The sequence below is a fragment of the Passer domesticus genome, chromosome 2 (assembly GCF_036417665.1).
Source record: "Passer domesticus isolate bPasDom1 chromosome 2, bPasDom1.hap1, whole genome shotgun sequence".
In the NCBI taxonomy this organism is placed as follows: domain Eukaryota; kingdom Metazoa; phylum Chordata; class Aves; order Passeriformes; family Passeridae; genus Passer; species Passer domesticus.
This window is the reverse complement of record NC_087475.1, coordinates 119,915,680-119,936,133: the sequence shown is the minus strand read 5'-3', so window position 1 is coordinate 119,936,133 and position 20,454 is coordinate 119,915,680. Positions and strand designations below refer to the sequence as shown.

The following is a 20,454-nucleotide window of genomic DNA, read 5'->3' as shown; positions in this document are numbered from 1 at the left end:
CAGAGTGATTGAATAGCAGAGTAGCATGAATTTAGGGTTCATAAGGACATTCAGGTACTCATCTTTTCTCTCTGGTGACCAGTGACAGGACCTGAGGGGATGGTATGAAACTGTGTCAGGTTTAGGTTAAATTAGTTAAAGTTCTTTACCTAGAGGGTGATTGGGCACTGGAACAGGCTCCCCAAGGCAATGGTCACAGCACTAAGTGTGACAGAGATCAGGAGTGTTTGGACAGTGCTTTTAGGCACATATGATTCTTGGGGCTGTCCTGTTCTGGCCCAGGAGCTGGACTTGGATACTAGTGGCTCTCTTCCAACTCAGGATGTTTTATGATTTAAAGACAGTTGTCCATAAGCAAATAGCTAAATTTGACCTGAGGAATCACAAATATTGTCATCAAAATGCTGGAAAAATATACTATTTTTTTAATCCCTACATTAATTCAGGCTCTCTGACATTTACAACGTGCATCTAGAGCTTCTAATGAGCAAGTAAGGTCATTTAAATGAGTCACTGGCATGGGATTGCTGAAGGCACAGACGCCCCTTTGAAGTGTGGTTGTGTAACTGTCCCTGCCTGGTAGAATTCTGGCAGGCTGAGACAAAGGACTTAATTTAGGATCAGTCAAATGCTAAATTCCATCAAGGTAGTTGATACTTAAGGTTAATAGGTGTGAATAAGAAATACAGCATACTAATGTGGGAATGCCTCTTTGATCTGCATGGGAGAAGGAAGTTTGCAGCACTGTGAGTCTGTGTAAGTATCCTATTGCCCATTTTTTGAGTCATTATGTGAACGAAAAAGAAAAATATTTCTGTGCTAATGCTGGAATTCTACTTCATAAATTATGCTCTTTCATAAGCCTTTTCATGAGAAAAACAGCTTGAACTAACAAATTATTTCTGCCTAATTTGCTTAAGTTTGCAGGTATATGAACAATCAACATCTAGGGCAGCTGTCTCTAGCTTTCTGATTGTAGATAAAACTTTGAATGTTAATGGAGAAAGCAGTCATGAGTTTCCAATTTTATATTTTTAATACTGCCTGGGCCTTTCTGTGGGATAGTGCTTGGATTCCAAGTCCAGTTTGCAGTGAAAATTCAATATGGAAACCTTCTTTCCTCTATTCAAAAGGAACATGGCTGAAAGGATGGAGAACAAACAGGAAGGGCTTACAGATTTCAGAAATTACTCATTTTCCTTCCTTGAGATTCCACACTTGATTTTGTTAAATAATTTTTCATCTGTGTTGGAAGTCTCATTAAAATTAAGCTATATGTGTGTATATCCCTGATTTTTTAACAAGGTTTCTTATCTTGGCTCAAAAGTAAATCTGTATTTTATGTTTATAATCACCAACCAACATGAATTGACATATGTGTAAATTTGCATGTGGTTTAAACAAAAATCATATTTGGCAGAAGCAAAAAGGGACAGTACCCCCCTCCGTCTCAGTACTTGTGCACGTGTTGAGTGCTTAAATGGCTTAACCTGTCACTGAAATACCTTGAGCTGCATTTTATCAGGCCAAGGTGTTTAACTTCATGACAAAATTTTGCCAAATATTTTCCATATGCTTTTTGTCACTTTTAGGTTGAACCCTTAGACTTCAAAATTAGCAGTGTGTGGAGAGTAGCAAAAGTGGTATCCTTCATCTTGAAATTAGTTATGCTAGTTTTTTCAGTGAAATTCAAGAAATATGAAAAGCAAAATGGCCTAACCCCTTAAACTCTATCACTTGCACAAGCACTACTTGGTCTCTTTCATCAGCAGTAAGTGTTGGAACAAAGTACAAATTATTCTATTTTATGATTTGCATTTCCTTTGCAAATGTGTCACTAAACATGATGAAGATTAAATTTAAAAATTGTGTTAAAATATGTATTTCAGAACATTATAGAATCATAATGATTGAGTTATTAATGTGGTAGATAATGTCAGTTTTTTTCCATTTTCACCTCTATCTATACAGGGGTTCATTGCTTTTGCTGCTCTCTTCCCTTGTAGTAGGTGGGAAATTTAGCTGGAGCACCAACCAACAGGAATCGGGCTTTTTTTATCTTCCAGTGAGAATAAGGGCTAGTATTTCCAACACTGTCACAGAAACAAAACAGACCTCACTGCATAAAAAAATACTTCTATTATGTTCTTAATTAAAATGCACATCTGTTTTTTAATGTTTTTATGAAAGTAATCTTCAGAAAACTAGATGCCTGCAAAATCCTGAAATGTGAAAACTGACGTTTTTTGTGAGGCTTTACGTTGGAAGGTAAATGAACATGTTTACCAAACTAGTTATTTTTCCCAGACAAATACATGATCTGTGAAGATGTTAAAATTCTTTTCTGACCCCATTATTCAGGATCTGGTTAACAGTATTTGCACAAAATCTGCTATACATGTGTGAAAACATGGTGATATTCATTTCAGTAGTACTTTCTGGCAGTACAGACATAATTTTATAAATTGTTTTTAAAGCAGCATAGCCATGACAATGGCATTTGCTGTAAATAGTTTTGAGGGAATCATTAAACATGTCAGGCCTTTCAACAACATTGATAACCTATTAAATTTAATGTATAGTGCAGATCACCAAAGCAAGGTGTAAAATGCTTGATGGAGGCATTCTCCTGCCATGTTAATAAAATATGTAATGCAATAATAGCAGACATTGCTGCTGCTGAAAGGACACTGAAGAGAGTGACTGGATCTTGTAGTTTGTGGCTTTGCATGTTGTACATGACAGCAACTGAATGGTAATTAGATCACGTTTATAAAAGAAAGGAGGGGAGAGGTGTGAAAACCTCATGAAAACCTATGAGGACTAAAGCTGGCAAAGTATAATTTTCCAAACTTTTTTTTTTTTTATTTTTTTAGGGAAGATAACAAACATGAAGGTTTTGCTGTGGAATGTTGTGATCTTTGGGCACCTGCCCTGTAGAACTCAACAACTAACTTGGCAATTTTGGACCATTCTCTCATTTTGCTGCAAACACTTGTGGGGAAAGGATTAGTTACCATTTGTGATTTGGGAGCTAATTGACAGGTGTCCTGTTCTCCTGATGTGCATTTACTTTTCTTCATTGCAATCTTTTAGACTGAAGTGCCTCAGAGTAAATTTGTGGTTACTTCTATGTGATATCATGCTTCAGCCTTCCTTGTCACCAGAGATTTCAGTCAGTAAGGCAGGTGGCTGGGGAATTTCCCACCTCATCTGATGGAGTTGTGGAAAGAGACTTGAAAACAATTCTGTTTTCAACAAGTTGAACAAACACAGAAGCCTAAGAACAGTTTAAGAACCACTGACTTTTTTCAAAGAGTGTTGCTTCACTCATTCCTAATCCTATTAAATACAACCTCTAGGAAAGTAAGATTCATCTATGGCTAAGAACAGAGGAAGCAGGTTGTGGATTATAGAGCATTGCTATTGCCCTCTCTCTTTCGGGTGATGGGGAGTGGAGATTGCTTTTTGTTGTAACTTCAGAAGGGAAAAAGATGCTTTATTTATGTCCAGTCAATAAAATACAAGGTACTGAAATTAAAAAAAGTACAATATTTTATTTATGGTTGTCCCAAATAAGAAGAAATTTATTTTGAATATGAGTTAGCTCTTTATTTCCCCATTTATTTCCTTATTTTTCCTGACTTTATTGTTTCAACTTTATTTTGTCTTCTATTTTTCGCTAAATCTGTTGAATTCTTTTAAGTATCTACAGGTATTCCAACTCGTTGCTACACTTTGTTAGATAATTCACCCCATTTTAACAACTGCAGTCAGAATATTTTTCTGTTAAAAAGCCTTCTCTTACAATATATTCTTTCTTTTGCTCCTCCATGCTGTAATAATTCCATCTCTTTTCCAGAAGACTCTCAGAGGAGTTGTGGGCTTTTCTTCTGTAAAATTACATGCTTTTCTGATTGACATTTGATCAGATTCTGACAGACTGAAAAAATATTGCTAAATACTGTTTGATTTTGATGGTGACATTTATGCTACTTCTTAAATGCAATTCAAATGCATTGTTTTGTTTAGTGGTACATTTTTAGTCTGGTTCATCACCTGTGGATATCTGCTGTAATGCTATAAACTTATCATTCATGGTAGATTGCAGAAGATACTGGGAGGTACTTGCTTTAAGAGGAGTCACTGTGCTAAATTAAATTTTCAGGACAAAACATATGAATTCTATATGTTCTTTATGTTTTTCTACTCTTTTCTTAGATTTTGTTACAATTTTTGCTTTATGTTGAATATATCAGCTTCCATTACTGCATAACTTCATTACTAATTCTTCTAGGTTTTTTTTTACTTGGATTAATTTTCTGTTTGAGGGGTAATTGGCATAGTTCCTTAACAGTTGCCTTTAAGTATAAAATCCTTCTTGATTCTGATGCTGGAGAATATGGAGGGCATCAAAGGTTGGACCACAATACAGAGTACTTCTCTGAAGAATATCCTCACAATTATCGACCTAATTCAGTTATGGTAAGTAAATTGTTTGGGGGTTTGTTTGTTTTACTTTCATCTGTGTAAGTTTTACAATTCTTTGGACAAATATGGAGTCTCTTCTAGTATGTGGGGGAAGGGGGTATTTAAAATTTATTTTCTGAAATTAACCTTTGTCTAAATACAGTATAGATAACATGATTTGATTATAACAAATAATATTAACTAATTTTTCTCTTTCGACTTGGCTTTTGTATTTCCATGCACTTTTGCAGTGTCTGGCACACAGTGTTCCTTGCCAACATGCACGAAAACCTACTAATATGCTTTTGAGCTGCTATCCTTAATATTATAATTTGCTTTATTTTCACTTTATTTCAGGCAAGAGACGGCATCTTCATGCTTGCTTTGTTTAAAGCTCTGCAGAAACTGAATCTTCCTTTTCTGTCTTAAAATCATGTGCTTAACTCTACAAACAAGAGTTAGAGCCAATCGTGTGTTTTCCAACTGGCTTTTTCCTCCTCAGTTTACAGAAAAACTTCACAAAATGGAACAGGATTTCTCTGTTCACCTCAAGAATTTCAAAAATTTCCAGTCCTAAAATGGTATGAATCATGGATAAAGAGTTTCCCATAAATCACCTGAGATGAACGGGGAGACATATTCTTGCATACAATTTCTGTTAGCTGAGGTGGTCACTAATAAAACTCTTTCTTAATTGCTCTTGAAATCAGACTCATCACAATTAGCAATTCTAAAATGTTATTTTCCCTATTCTTTTTGTATGTATATGTGTTTATGTACACATATTTCCCATTCTTTCTGTAAGCATTTACATATGAGTATATGATCATAAGCACACAAAAATGAGGCTGGGAATTAAGAGTTCACTGAAAAAAATCTGAAATCACTTGTATTGCCAAGTATATTTTTATACCCAAAACATTTTTGTGGGTGAAGGGTCTGTTTCTCTATGCACAGGTACATTGGTACATGTGAACACCTGCAAATAAGTTACATTTGTAACCTTAATAGCCTGCAAAAATGGATCATCTGCACTGATTTTTGTGGGTCACTTCCCTTCCATGGCTGAACATGAATTTCTAGTGTCACATCTTAACTTTTCTCATGAAGTCTGAGCTCCTGAGAATTATTGTCACTTCTAATCTCTCTCTCTCTTTCTTTCATTGTATCCAGAGTATTGGCATTTCTTTCATTTGCATGATTTAAAATATTTTCATAACATGAAAGAATTTCTGTGCTTTAGTTGTGCTTGGTGTAAAGGATCTTAGGAATGGGTTTTTTTAAAGAATCTGCATGTGACAGTGCCTTCATAGCATGGGTAAGTATTTGTGCTAATTTAAAATGAAAGGTCTAAGGTTTCATTCCTGAAGGTTATGTAGCAAATTATTGCTTCCAGAGTTCTTGCTTCATGTGCCCAATTCAAATACATTGCCTGGGTGATTGGAGAGCATCTTAATCATCTATCACTAACTTAACTTTTGCAAGCCAATTAACTGTGATTCGGAATGTGTATTTCACATTTAGTCCATTAGATGGTGAGTGCAAGCCTTCCAAGCCAGAAACAAGCGTGGCAGAATGTGGAGCTGTGGTTTACTAGGCATATGTGAAAGATAAGGCATGTGGCAAACACAGCAGCAAATGCACTTTTGCACCAATAGCTGTGGCATGGCAATAGCACCTCTAGGTCAGAGGGAAACCTAGGTAAACTTTCTCTTGTGTCCTTCTGCCACCCAATTCACAGAGCAGCTCCAGCCAACCCCCCAGAGGATGCCACTTGCACCAAATAAAGGTAAAGTACCTTTACATGTGAAAGGACACCATGTAAAAGTGATCAAGGAAAAATATCTGGAAAACCTAAATTCAGCAGATAGGTCTTCATGTAAGAACGAACAAAAGTTACAGTAAATGCCTCCAGCTGCTATTTTGCAGTAAAACAAAGATGTTTTATTTCAAATAGCAATTTATATCCAGGTTATTGGGTAATTTGTCCTGCTTAGGAGTTTCTTTAGTCTTAATTGCAGTTTCTAAAATCCAACTCAAAAGTCTTGCAGCCAAATTTCTTTTCAAATAATGTATGATGCCACATCAATAAACTCATGAAAGTTATTTTCTTGTTGTTTAAAAATTATTCCTGTTGTTTAATAATAATTCATAATGTATGAGACTTGAGTTTCTTTTTTCAAAAATTTTAGTTTTTCCTCCACTACAAACTTTGAATAAGTAATTTTTTAATGAGAGATGCACCTTCCTTAAGGTGTGTGGGTAAACATTTTCAGTAAAACATGCCCAGAGGGTTGACAAAATGAAATCACATGCAATAATTCTGCTTCTCAAGTCAGGCTTTAATAGCACACAAATGTGTTTCAAAAATAGAAGATTAAATGTGACATGATTCATTCTAAAAAATCACCTAATAAAAGAAATATTCAAGGTGACATATCAAAATGAGAAGAAGGGAGATAAGAAATTCCTGGAGCAAAGAATCCTGGAAGAAGATGAAGCTTTGTAAGCATTGCTGAGCATTTCACTGTACAATTTTCAGGCTTGTTTAGTAAAGCTCTTAGAGGGCCAGAATTCAAAATCATCAGACACACCTTGAAAACTCCATAGAAAATGCACAGAAATGTCCTTTGTAATATGACTTATTTAAATAACTGTACTAATTTTTCCATTTCACTGCTTTTTCTATAATGGATTGTTAACAAATATATGAAATGTACATAACATTGCGTGCAATCAAACTTTCTAATAACAAGCTGTGAACCATTTTGTCACTGTAAGAATAGACTCTTTTTACCACAGCTTCCTTTCTGTTTGCAACTCCACTCTGATATTCTCATACTAGTCTTTTTGGAGGTATGTTTCATAAAAGGTCTGTGCTTTTTTGAATGCTTTTAGAAACCTTTAGTCTTGCTTATGTCTCATCATCTCTTTGCAAGATGTAAATTAAGTGCTGCACACACATTTCAACCCCTGTCAGATCTTAGTGACCCTTTATGGATTACTTCATTTGCTGGTACCTAACTTGGCTTTTGTGGTTGGATGTGAAACTTAGATTTGGGGCAGGGGGAAAAAAAAGTGTAATTTTTTAATAGTGCATCACTCAAAATATCTTGTTTGTCTTTTCTAAGGTATCCAACTTGATTTAATTTTGCTGTAGGAAAGAACTAACTATCAATAAGGGTTCTAGTAAATTTTTTGTACCATGCCAAAGTTTGGATTTTTATGAAATTGGAGGGTTATACTTTCCTACTTCATGCACCAACAGAAACTGAGTAATAAGCAGGCTAAGTGGAATATTGCAGAGGATGTTGTGTCATTGGAAAAGTAGTCTATGATTTATTGTGAAATGTAATTGCTTAACTTATTTTGACTTTCATAGATTTACTTTTTCTGTAGTTCATTCCAATTAGTTAAAAAATAAATAGATGTCAGAGTATTCCTTTCCCCCTGTCCCCAGTGCTGTCTTTTCTGTTTCTCTATTTTTGGCATTCAGTGATAAAACCCTTTCACATTAAATTAAAGTGAAATTATATAGTTTATTTTAAGAATATCCTTATTACAGGCTTCAGTTTTTAACCTTGACCTTAATGTATATTATTCGGTGTCAAAGTGCAACTTCCTGCTTCCTTAAGTCTGTGGACAAATTAAAATACTCCCATAGTTGGAAATGATCTAAAAGCTTTTAGTGACCTTAGCTTTGAAAATACTCATTCAAATAACTTTCATTATAAGGATTTATGTATTGAATTTTAAGGGACTGACGTAATCTTTAACTGTTTTCTCTCCTGACATGCACAGATATACAGATTAAATGAAAGAATGTTTATAGTTAGAAACTTACCTGTTCAAACTAGGTGAATCAGTCAGAATTTAATGCCACAAAGGTATTTTTGATTTTTAACTTGATGATTAAGACTTCTGAATTAATTTCTTCATTGATTGTTTGACTTCTTAAAACCACCAGCAAATGTAATGTGAAGTTACTGTTAGTAATTTTGTTTCATCCTATCTTTGTCTTCAGAGTACTTGTTTTTCAGGGGTTTTTCCTGGTTTTTTTTAAGTACTTTTTCTCAACCTGAAAAAAAAATAGTTCAGAAGATAATAGAGAAGAAGTTTTGAGATACACCCTGTGCAGTATATTGACTTCTTTCAAATAAATGAAGCAAGACAATCTAAGAAATTATTTTCTGCATATTCGTGCTGTATAGCTGTAAATTGAAAAACCAATTGGAAGGTAGAACTTCACATTATTTTAAGCACACTTACTTTGTCATGTGCAAAATCTACCAAAATGAAAACCAAAATGTGTGAGGTTTTGTATAATAAATTATAGTCCGAAAGGAAGAGTTATCATGTATTGTATTCTTTGATGGTTAATTATATTCTCAGAATAGTGTCCATGTGTGAAAATTAGTGGTGATACAGGGACAGGAGATTGTCTAAAGTCCATATTTTAATTAAAAGTTTGGGATAATGTTGGCACAGGCTCTTGTGACATTGCCTTCTGCATCTACTAGCTGCAATATGTGCTACTGAGTATTTTTCTGCAGTGCCTGATCTAGCTCTGAGTTCTAGTAATTCTCCCATCTGTTACAAAATGACCTTGAAATTATTTTTAGGGCTTGGTGTTTTCCAATCCTGAAAGTCAGAGGAAGAGTAGTTCATTGCAGTTCCAGCCAATTTTGGTTGTGCTTGCACCTGGTTAGTCTGCACTGAATTAGTCTGACAGATCTGAAAGTAACAGTTGTCATTTGTAAAACCTCTGCTTTTGGGTTTTTAGATACATTTGGAGACTACTGTGTATTTTAGTCCTCTCCTGAAATATGTAAGGTGATATTTCTGCCTATAGCTGCTGCTGTTAACAAGTGCTTCCTACATGTGGTATTCCTGTATTCTTCTTAACTCTAAATCTCTTTTTTTTTTTCCCCCTAGAAGTGTTCTGGATATTCACAGGAAAAAAAATGTATAAGGAATAAGAATTTGGCTGAAAACATCTTACATTCCTCTCCAATAGTACCAGTTGGTTTTGTCATGTTTTTGAGATAGCCAGCATGAATAGACTGACCTTGATAGATAGCTGGTGGGAAAGAGGTTGTTTATTAAAAAAAGAATATTTTTTTCTTTCTCTTTACTAGAGCTACTGTTTTAGTTCCAGAAGCCTTGATCTGTGTGGGACTTGCCTAGTTTCAGACAGTGTAGCTGCTTCATATGGACATGCAGTATAAAAAGGTCAAAAGTGCCAACAAAATCCCATTTTGTATTTGACTTATGAACAAGATTCCCCACCATCCTCTCTGTTAGCACATCTGCTGGTGAAGTAACAGCAGTTACTCCATTCCTGCCAAACTGAGAATAAAAAGACTTTCAGTGATATTTTATGACTAAACATTTGAAAGTTAACTTTGTCAAAAACTGTCTTTGCAGCTGAGTCATCTTGTCTCAAACAGATTGGATGTTTTCCAATCTCCGTGTTACACTCTTCTGTCAGAAAAGGCCTCATGAACCTTCCTGTGGGCGTTTTTAGGTGTCTTCTTGGCTTCCTTAAATAGTGGAGTTGGTGTGAACCTTAGAGGGCTTGATGTTTTAAGTTAACAATTGGTACAGAGAGCAGAGGGATAATTCACTGAGATCCTGAGTAACCTTCTCTGACCTCAGAGCTCACCCTGCTTTCAGCATTGAGTTTGGGTCTCCTGAGGCCCTTCCCAACATGGGTGAGCCTGGAGGGGAGGAAGTGGCTGGAAAGGGTGTTCAGGATGAGCAGAAAGCTTGGAACAGAGGAGAGACTCTGGGGGTGATTTGATTGATGACAGTCAAGATGTGGGCAAGCTGTGAATGAATTCTCTTTAGTGTTCTGTTCTGTGGGTTTTCATTTCTGTCCATGTTCATCAAATGAGCCTTGGGAAATGGTGAAGGAAACATCAATGGGATAAAACTTATGATCAGAAAAAGCAAGTTAAAAGAACAGAGATCAGTAGAACTAAAGCTGGTAATTGAAAGTGTATAATTCAGCATCAGTATATGAAAGAATAAACTTCTGAGACACGCTTCCTAGGGTATAGAAAAAGTAAAATACGTATCTCTGGTAGTGGTTTTTGCTGATGAATACCTAGGTTTCCTATAATGGTGTTAATCAGGAAGCCTCTATGCACTTTCAGTGTACTTGTATATTTGTAGCCAGATATATATCTCAGGCTGTATATTTTATATATATATATATATATATATATAAAACAAAGAAGAGAGGAAGGTGATTCTGCACATCTGCTGATGCTGATAAGGAAAAAAAACAAAGGCAAGTCCCTTGACAAAGAGAAGACTCAAAACTTTGATGGGCAATGTGGACAATACAGGGGTATTCAGTGCCTTTTTTCAGTTCAGATTCCAAGGGCTTCCAAGTCTGCTTTCAGACACTTTTTGTGTGATGGTGACTACTGAAAATAAAGTGGCAGAGCAGTAGGTTAAAGAGGCTGTGTATAAGTGGGATACACCCAGTGGCTTGGATGATTTCAGTGATGTGATTGCAAGGCTGGTGATTTTTATCTGAGAAAAATCATAAGTGGTCAGGGGAAATTTCTGCCAGCTGAACCAAGGCTGAAAAGGAAGGCTGAGGGGTCTGTAGGGCAATTCCTACAGAAGGCAAGAACCACCTCCTCTTGCAATCTGCGCCTAAGCAAGTGGGTTACATGAGATGGGTCGGTCAGAAAGCCAGCCTGGATTTAGCAAAGTCAGAGCATGCATGGTCAGCCTGATTGCTTTCTTGATGAAATGACTCAAGCTGTGTGCATGAGGTTGCTCTAGTCAGTTCAGTAAGACTTTCAGCCTTGTCTCCTGCAGCATTCCTGCCTAGGAGCTGAGGAACTACAGGGAAGATAAGGTTATTAGGTGGGTTAAAAACTGTCTTGGCCACTCCTGTTTGAGCAATCAGAGGCTCTGTGTGCAGCCCTTGACTGGTATCAAGGAGAGAGTCTTAGGAATTGTGAGTGAGCTGATCTTGTTTGGAGTCTGGAGCAGTGACCAGATGGACCAGTGGACACTGGACCAGTGTCCCAGCGTGATGGGACAAAGCACAGTTGTAGATGACACTGAATTAGAGTGAATCATTGATCAACTGAATGTTCAAGGACCAATCCAGACACATGTGAAGCTAATGATTATCCATACCTTTATATATTTGAAAGTGTCTGGACTCAAGCATACAATTAAGTGCTTGTATTTCAGCTTGTCCTGTCAGCAATGGATTCCTGACTTTTTTAATAGTGTCATTTAATGGCAGATTGAAGCATATGCTTGGAGCACAGTTGACTTGGTACAATGGCTTGAAACAGTCACTACACTCAGGAAAAATATAGAGAAAATAAATTTAAGGGGAATATGTTATTACAAGAGTGGTAATTCAGGTGAGAGGTGCTGAAAGAAAAGGAATAATACTGGAGTGAAAAGGCTGAGGAAGTTTTTTGGTTGAGGCTGTCAAAAGGAGGAGTGGAGGTGAGAAATCAGGACTGAAAACCCTGCTGGGATCCTGGGCAGATAATCTTCCAGTTTTCACTTTATCTCAGGAAAGACAAGTGATCTTTCCAACCTCACTGGTCACATTTTTCTTCCTCAGTCCATCACACAATGTTCTGAGTTCTGTCTATTTAAACAAGTAATAAAGCCAGAGCACATAGAATGTAGTATTTCTGGAAATATTGTTGGGCTGGGGGAAAGGAATAATACCTATGTATTTGTAACAAGTAGCATCTAATAGTTGTGTTGTATTTTTTCTTTTAAAAAATTGTACGCCAGTGGAATGAAAAATTAATAATCTTATTTGTAATTAATCATATGTTTAGTCAATAATTGATATTTTTGCATTGTTCATGCCCTAATTGTTGCTTTTTATAGCAAATAGCCTCAGAGGTGGTTACATGACCAATGAAATAAGATTAGGAGATAGAGCCATATGTGGCTTTTCTATGATTTAGCAAGTAGCCCACCAAGATAAACTCTAAAAAGTATGTTTAATTTCCCTAGGTAAGGAAAAAACAAGTGACTAAAGTAATAAGCTGGCAGATACAGCTCTTCATGGCAGATGGAAAACATATCTGTCATAAGTTTAAATACAATTGTCTGCATGACTTCTGAAATTCTGCTTAAACCAGTTTTAAAATTCTGCTTGTCAATGAAACAGTTGGAGTTGGATGATCCACACTGCTCTCAGATTCCCAGCTGATGTAAATTGACTTTAAAGGAATTGGGCTAATTTACTCCTCCTCGATCTGACACATTATTGACCAGAATATAATTGAGATTTGCTGTGTCCTGCATTAACTTTTTTTTTTCCCATAACTGAAGTAACATTTTACAAATTCTTTCTTAGAAAACTTATTTCTGTTTGCTCCTTCTCCCTTCTCACTTCATCATCCAAACCCAGAGCGCTGAATTTCTCAGTACACAACTTCAGAATCTCTCCTTTATCTATATGTTTTGAGGTAGTTGACTTCATTAAGTATTTCCTCTCCTGCACCAGTTTATAGAAGCTATTTATCACTGAAACCTTAGGGGAAATCGTTATGTTCACTGCCTTTCAAGAAGCATTGGACACTGCTCTGTCTGATTCAATGAAGATCAGCTGTTCTTTTCCTTTTTTTCTCCTTTTCCTAAAGCTCTTTGCTTTATTGCTTTATTCTGTTTTGAAAACAATGAAAGCCTTTCATGCCATCAGGCTCTCGTTAGCAGATAACGCAGTTGAAATTGCAGAATATTAGACATTCCAGAGGGATGAAGGATAGTCTAAAAGAGGACATTGTCAGAATGAAACCAATAATCTTCAATCTTGTGTTACCTTTTATAATTGCATTTTTATTGACTTGTTCAGAAAACACATTCATAGACCTGACAATTGATGGAGTACCGTGCATCAAGGTAATTGGTAGATACCACATATCGGTCTTGTTTTCTGATTGTGACTCTGCTCAGCTTGGAAGGAATGTCATGTAAAATACATTGCCATGAGTTCTTTTGTGATCTATGAGGAGTCTTTTCATTATATGTGTTTGGATATTTTTGTGGTACTCAGAGAAAAAAAAAAAAGGGAAGAAAAATGCAATCATTTAAATGTTTGATTCTGTTCACTTTTGAGAGGGAGTTGTATTGCTCAGCCACTGACATTCCATTGGTGCCAGGAGTTTGAAGAATATGCTTCTGTGTCATGTTGCTGGTATTTACCCGTATGAAATGACATCACAGGCCTTGGGACAACTTTAGTTCACAGCAAAAGAGAGTTGCAAAACTTTGTCATTTATCACTGACCAGTCTGTTAACCTAGATGTTCTCAAGTTTTTGAAACTGGTCATTGTAAGTCATATGAGGCCCTCTCCTGGTAGCCACCTAAAATATATCACGATAGGCTGTTAAAAGAAAAACAGAAAAGAGGTAGAAAAGTGATTGTAATCAGGCTGCCTTTAAAATTTTTATCTTGTGTAATTCCAATGCTAGGGACTAAGCAGTCAATAATCATTCTTTAAATATGATATTTATACCCACAACAGTGCCCAAATGACAGATTTTTAACTGTTAAGATATGGGGTTTTTTCCACATGCTGTTTTTTAGAAGTTGTGTCCTTTAAGGTTTCTGGGTTTTTCAGCTGTTCTTGTTCCTGTCATGTTTTTCCTAGGTGTACATTCCAAGCAGAGTTGCTATTGTGCTTCACAACACGGACATCCCAAAGTGAAGTTCTCTGTAACCACCACCGAAGAAGCAAGTCACAAAGAAGTGCTGATACACTGTACTAGTACTAAGTATAACAAAACTTGCTCTAAGATGGCTTTCTGAGGCTGAGTATAGTAAAATTAGGTGTTTAAAATGTAAGATTAATATTCACATGTAATTGCAGAGCTCTTGACTTGCTAGACCCTGTTTTGAGGAAGCTTTACAAAGAAGCAGAAAGGAAAATGTTGGGTTTGTAGTTCTAGTAGTACAAAATTATACTTAAGGTGTTGCAAAGCAGCAGGTATTCTCAATTAAATTGTTGTTTACAGAATTTTATCAGGAATGATAAGAGTGATCCTGCTCCAAAGTTTGTAATTTCTTATAATCCTCATTTTGATAGTGCATTCAAATATTCATTATGTATTAATGCTTCTTACTAAAAGTAAGTAGTTTGCTTAAATAAAACAGAAGGTTTTGGCTAAAAGGCAGCCTTAACGGTTTGTGGGACCTAATTTGAGGCTCCTCTTCTTCAATGAAGTCTAACATGGAATTAGAAATGCTTATCCAGATGGATGAGAAGGTCCTCTGAGAGTCTTGTACTTTGCCATGTTTTATTTAATTACAAATGCACAAAAATGCTGGGCAGCAAAACAAGCAGGCCGATTGAGTGGGGGCCTGCTGATGCTATTGTGTGTGCTGGTTATCTGCTCCCACCCAAATCACGTAGTCTGAGCATCTCACTTGCTACAGATGGACAAAAGTTACACAACTATTTTATTTAGATCACTAAAATGTTCAGTGAGAAGCATGTTTTGGTCTTAATGCAACAGTACCACATTGGAAGAGGTACTTAAAGTGTAGTTCTTCACACTGCCTGTTTTTCACTAACATCAGGACCTTGCAATACTGATTTCACTGCTTCCAGAAGCTGCCTTTCAGCTTGGAACATGATGATGTTCTTGCACTTTTATAACTTTTGAAACATTGCTTCTCATGAAGAAGCAGTCTCAAAATTCAGTGATCAAACTAAGGTGGTTCTTTTGATTAAAATTAAGATAGTTAATTATTGGAGTGCTGCTAAGATAATTCAAGTGAGTTTATTCACAAGCTACAACTTTTTTGTAAAGAGTAAGATTTTGTATATTTGAAAATGTATTGCAGAGTATTCTGGAAAATTAATACCAAATTAATGAGACATGCTTTATTTTGTTCCATTTATTTAAAAAAAATATTTGAATTGGTTCTGAAATGAATGTCTTTTGTACCAATCTGAATTTTCTAACTTTTAAAGTAGCCAAAGAGGAAGATGTCCGTGACCATTTCCAAGTCATAATTTTATCCAGTTTCCTTTGTGAACCATTGTGTAAACTACTGAATGGTTGGTGCCAACACTGACAATCTATTCACAGTTCTTGGAATGCTTACTTGTGGCTTACTTCTTAAGCAAAATAAGGGATGGAATAATGCAGCATGATGGAAAAGAGTCTTTTGCAGAGTTCACACTGAAAGGGCTTTGTGAACATCCCCAGTCTGATATGTTCTGTGTGGCAGAGAATGTTATATTGCAGTTGAGTACCATAGGATCATGCTTCATTTTCCTCTACACCAGTTTGATCATTGTTTGGTTGTGGGCTAATAAAAGCATTCCTGTTATGCTATGACTTTAAATAAAATATACTGAACTGTTTTAGCAACTGGAACTGATTATCTTTTTTTTTCTCCCAGATTGTTTTCCTTGTAGTGAAATAATGAGCAACTTCTAATACATGTTATATTTACACTGTATTGATCTAATATGTTTTATAGGGTGTTTTGTTTTTTTTTAATTTTATTTTATTGGCACAAGTTCCAGGTTTCAAAATGTAATGGCGTTTGTGTCAAACCTTTTTTCAAGAGAAGGAATAAATGTATGATGTGAAGTATAAACTGTAAAATCACATGCAAAATAAACTCTGAGGAGGAGAAAACAAATGCATATATGGTTTCATTCCTTGCATTGTAAAATGATTTTACAGCCGTCTTAACACTGAAAGACAGATTAGATTTTGCTCCATCCAGGGACTTGTGACTTGTCTTGGTCAGAAGCATTTATGAGATTGGTCCAATATTAGACCTATGCATACTTTCTTTAATATGATAGATTAATAAAAGTGAATGACAAAATATGCTTTCTGTGTTTACATTTGCAGTGTAAACACAGAAAGCATAATAATTAGGGCTTTTTGGAGCCCACCTCTGCATTTTAATGGTGAGTGTGCTACTGCCTGTCTTGCAAGACTGGGAAATTTTCCCTTTCAACACCCATGGAAAGCCAATGTCTTCCTCCTGCTCCTTGAATATTGTTGGATTATGAAAAGAAATTCAGCTTTCACCTTCCTTCTGATGACACTGCAACCAGGGCCCCTTCTTAGACTCATGTAGTGAGGTTATCACCATGTCTGGTTGAAGCCTGGCACATTCTGAGAAGCAGATGAGCTCCAGAGCTTTTTTGCTTGGCTACACCTCAAGTCAGCACTACTCATCTCCATCAGCAAAGTAAAGGAAGTAGTCTGTGGTGATATATCCCAGGGCACAAAGCTCTCCACAGATATTCAGACACAGTGAAGGATAAACTCCATAAAGATGACCTCTTAGTGTAAAGGACTGATAAAGATTTATATTACAATGTTTGGAAATGCAGACTTCCCTGTCATCTGGGAATTCTTGCTATCCCTGGCCCCAGTTGTTGTTGCTCTATGGTTTCTCTAATGCATCATGAAAAATCAAGCTCACCTTCACCTGCCAGTTTATCTGAAGAGTCAGGCTGACCTTTCCTCTGTCTTCCACTGTGTGTGTGAAGGGTTCTTTGCACTTAATTCAAGTTACTCTCCAGAGCAGGTGGTTATTGCGATAACAGGCAGGCATCCACCATGGTGTGTTCTATGAGCAGTGAGTTTTTATTTCCCCACTGTTTTCTCCTCCTCCCGCAACTCAAGATTTACTGTCCTGAGGTTTTTTATGATGATGAAGAATGGAGTCGTCATTTAAAATTGGTGAGTACTTCTGGAAAACAAATGTAATTGGAAAAAACTCTTTGAGCTTTCTGGGTTTTTTTCCTATGAAGTTTTTTTTTTTTGCTCATTCTATTCAATTTAGTAAAGATTTTTCTAACCATGTGCTCTGAAAGATAGAAATGGTAATACTCTACCAAAGGGAGAGCAGCTGTGTGAACAATAAGATACCAGATAAGCAATTGTGTGGTACTTGCAGATACTGCAAGATGATATTTTTGTGTATTAATCTGTCAGTCACAATTCTGTTTTCAAATGATGTTTTAATCATCTTGAAATAGTTTTAGCTCCCACATTTCTTCCATGACTCCAGGTTCTTAGCCTATTAATGGTTAAAGGAAGAACCTCCTGCCTATTTGAATCTCATTTCTCAGAGCTTAAAAGTAACTCTGTAGTTAAGAGTGAAAATTAACTGAATGAACAGCAGAAATTGTTTCCTTTACCTTAAATAAATATGGACATTCTCTTTGGGATACATTGAGGTGTATGGTTTGCCTGTCTTCTGCTTCATAATTTGATTTTCTAGGAATTTAAGTATTCTGCATTTAAGTATTTTGTCACTGACTGATGTTTCCAAATCAGGCATGTTGTCATTGTTGAACTAGTGCTACAGGGATGAAGCAGTGTTTTACATATTTTCCTGTATCTTACCTTAGCTGGGATCCCAGTTTCAGAAGAATCAGCCTGTAAGTGGCATCTTTATAACAATCAATTGGAAGTGTTTTGCCAAGGAAGACTCTGCACATGTGTGTGTTTTCACACCTCAGAGTTTATGGTGCAAGTGTTTTGAAAGGGTTGAGAGTATAATTTGCTGTGATGGAGAGCTGTTTCTTATGCCAATCTTACTTTTAAATTGTGTTTGGTTTTCCAGATTATCTAGAGTTTTGTTTCAAATTCTTGAGAGAAGTGTCTTTCTGATGAGCATTTAAGAAAAAAAAGGAAATCCAAAAATTTTGGTTATGTTTGCCTTTATATAAAGGGAATTTTTTTTTCATGGAATGTTTCCTTTAAGTAGGCTGTTTCAATTTTTGATTTATGTGAAAATAAATTGCAGTAATAGTTGACATATGACTGCTCTTCTTAAAAATAATTGTATAAGTTGTTGGGTAAAAATAACTCCAGTTGAATATGTTAAAATTCTGCTTATGGAAAGGTAGAAACAAAAGCTAATGATGACTCATTAAATGAGACAAATTATATTTTTCATGCCTGTGAGTACAATATGTACCCTGTAAATATAAATAAGTCTCAGCTATTCATGGTAAATTAAATCCTAAAGTACATTAGGACAAAACATAAGAACTAGTAGGTATTGAAGAAATCAGTCTGAGCTTAGCTGATGGTTTTGCATATTTACAAAGCTATTTTGAAAAAAGATAAAAAAAAAATCTAAGTGTTTAATTGAGCTAGGTCTGAAAACTGTCTTAGAAAGTTAAGACAAAGACAATAATTTCTCAATATTAGGAGAGTATTAAAATTGATGCAGCACTAATCATCCATGCCATTTGACTCCACGTCAAATTAACTTCAGATTTTCCATATCATTAAAAGCTAAGAGCAAACTTTCTCAACTTGGTAGTTTCTTCTGGCTGTGCCTCACAGATGACAATTTAAATGTATGGAACAAGGACAGTCTGTTATTGAATATTCAGTGCATTAAATTCACATTATTTTGTCTTTGCTGGTGGTATGAGGTTTATGACAGGACAGATTGAGTGCATTTAGGAAGAGAGGTGTGTCTGCAAACACTGAAGAAACCAGGCTGCCAGTGCTGTAGTGGGTGTCATGGTTTAATCCCAGGCAGCATCCAAACCTGAGGCAGCCACTTGCCCACTGCCCACCAGAGGGGTCAGGGAGAGAATCAGAAGGGTAAAAGCTGGAAAACTCATGGGTTGAAATATAGACAGCTTAGCTGTGCATACAAGCAGAGCAAAACAAGGCATTCATTCCCTGCTTCCCATGGTTAGGCAGGTGTTCAGCCATCTCCAGGAGATCAAGGCCCCATCACACATAACAGTGACTTGGGAAGACAAATGGCATCACTCCAAACATCCCCACCTTCCTTCTTCCCTCTACCTTGTACAGTGAGCAGGATGTCATGTGGTCTGGACTATCCCTTTGGGAACTTTGGGTCACCTGTCCTGGCTGTGTCTCCTCCCAGGCACCCCTAGCCTCCCTGCCAACATGGCAGTATAAGAAACAGAAAAAGCCTTGGCCTTTTTGTAAGCCCTGCTCAGCAATAGCATAAGCATCTCCATATTACCATCTCTGTGCTCAGCACAAATCCAAATCACAGCCCCATACCAGTTAGTGAAGAAATCTAACTACCCCAGCCAAACCCAGCACAGAAGGACTTGGGAGCAAGCACCCAGCTGTCCTGGGGGGCTGGGTCTGGTGGGGCAGGTTCATGCTACAATAGTGGTGATAAATCTGTGTTTTGGCTGTTGCTGAATGGTGCTTGTGCAGTGTGAAGGCCTTCTATTTCCTACCCTGTCCTCACTCACCCCTTGCTAGGGAGTGCCTGGACATCTTCCTGCTCATGGAAAGTTGTGAATGAATTCCTGCTTCTGCTTTGCTTACACATGCACCTTTTGCTCTCCCTGTTGAAGTATTCTTGCCTTCCTTCTATTCCCTCACCATCTTGGAGGAGAGGGGGCTAAGCAAGCACCCCATGTGGGTGTTTGGCTTTTTTCTGCGATCAACCCACCACCTCCAGCAAAAACTGAGTCAGCTGTCCACCTCAGAGGGAAATTTGCTGGCAGGAGGAAAGTAGGTGAAGTCGCTTGAAGTAATTTTAAAGTAATTTCAAATAAAAGGGAGGAGGCATATCCCAGCATTCCTTAGCTGCCTTTCACAAAACACTGAGTGTATATCTTCTGTTTACTTGGGTTGTATGTAGAGTGAGACAACTGGAGTAGCTTAATTATCCTTCTGTTCAGGTGTCACCTGTGTGGGGGAACAGACAGTCTATATATTCACTCTATTTCATGCTGGAAGTTCTTGGACCTGTTCTTTTGCAGTAGTGGCATATGATTATCCCTGTAGAAAAGTGTAAAAATATTTTTTCTACTTCAAAATGGAAGTAAGTTCTAATGTAAAACCTTTCATAAAAGTTTACTCATTATTAAAGGGGAGGATGGGATAGAAGCTACTAGCAGAAGGCTACCTTCTGGTTCAGTGAAGATATGTAAAATTAACTGAAACATTAAATAAAAACCTGACCTTTAAAATGCATGGAAT

At 36.7% G+C, this 20,454-nt stretch overlaps 1 protein-coding gene across 1 annotated transcript in view; it reads left to right on the top strand.

The window, feature by feature from the left end:
- The window catches only part of GBE1 (1,4-alpha-glucan branching enzyme 1), a 136,417-nt gene extending 120,553 nt beyond the window's left edge, over positions 1-15,864 (top strand). The window contains exons 15-16 of the mRNA XM_064410946.1: positions 4,368-4,485; positions 14,130-15,864. Of these exons, the coding sequence (XP_064267016.1) occupies positions 4,368-4,485; positions 14,130-14,186 (175 nt within the window). The 3' untranslated portion in view covers positions 14,187-15,864. The remainder of the gene's footprint in view (positions 1-4,367; positions 4,486-14,129) is intronic.
- Positions 15,865-20,454: the final 4,590 nt, after the last annotated feature.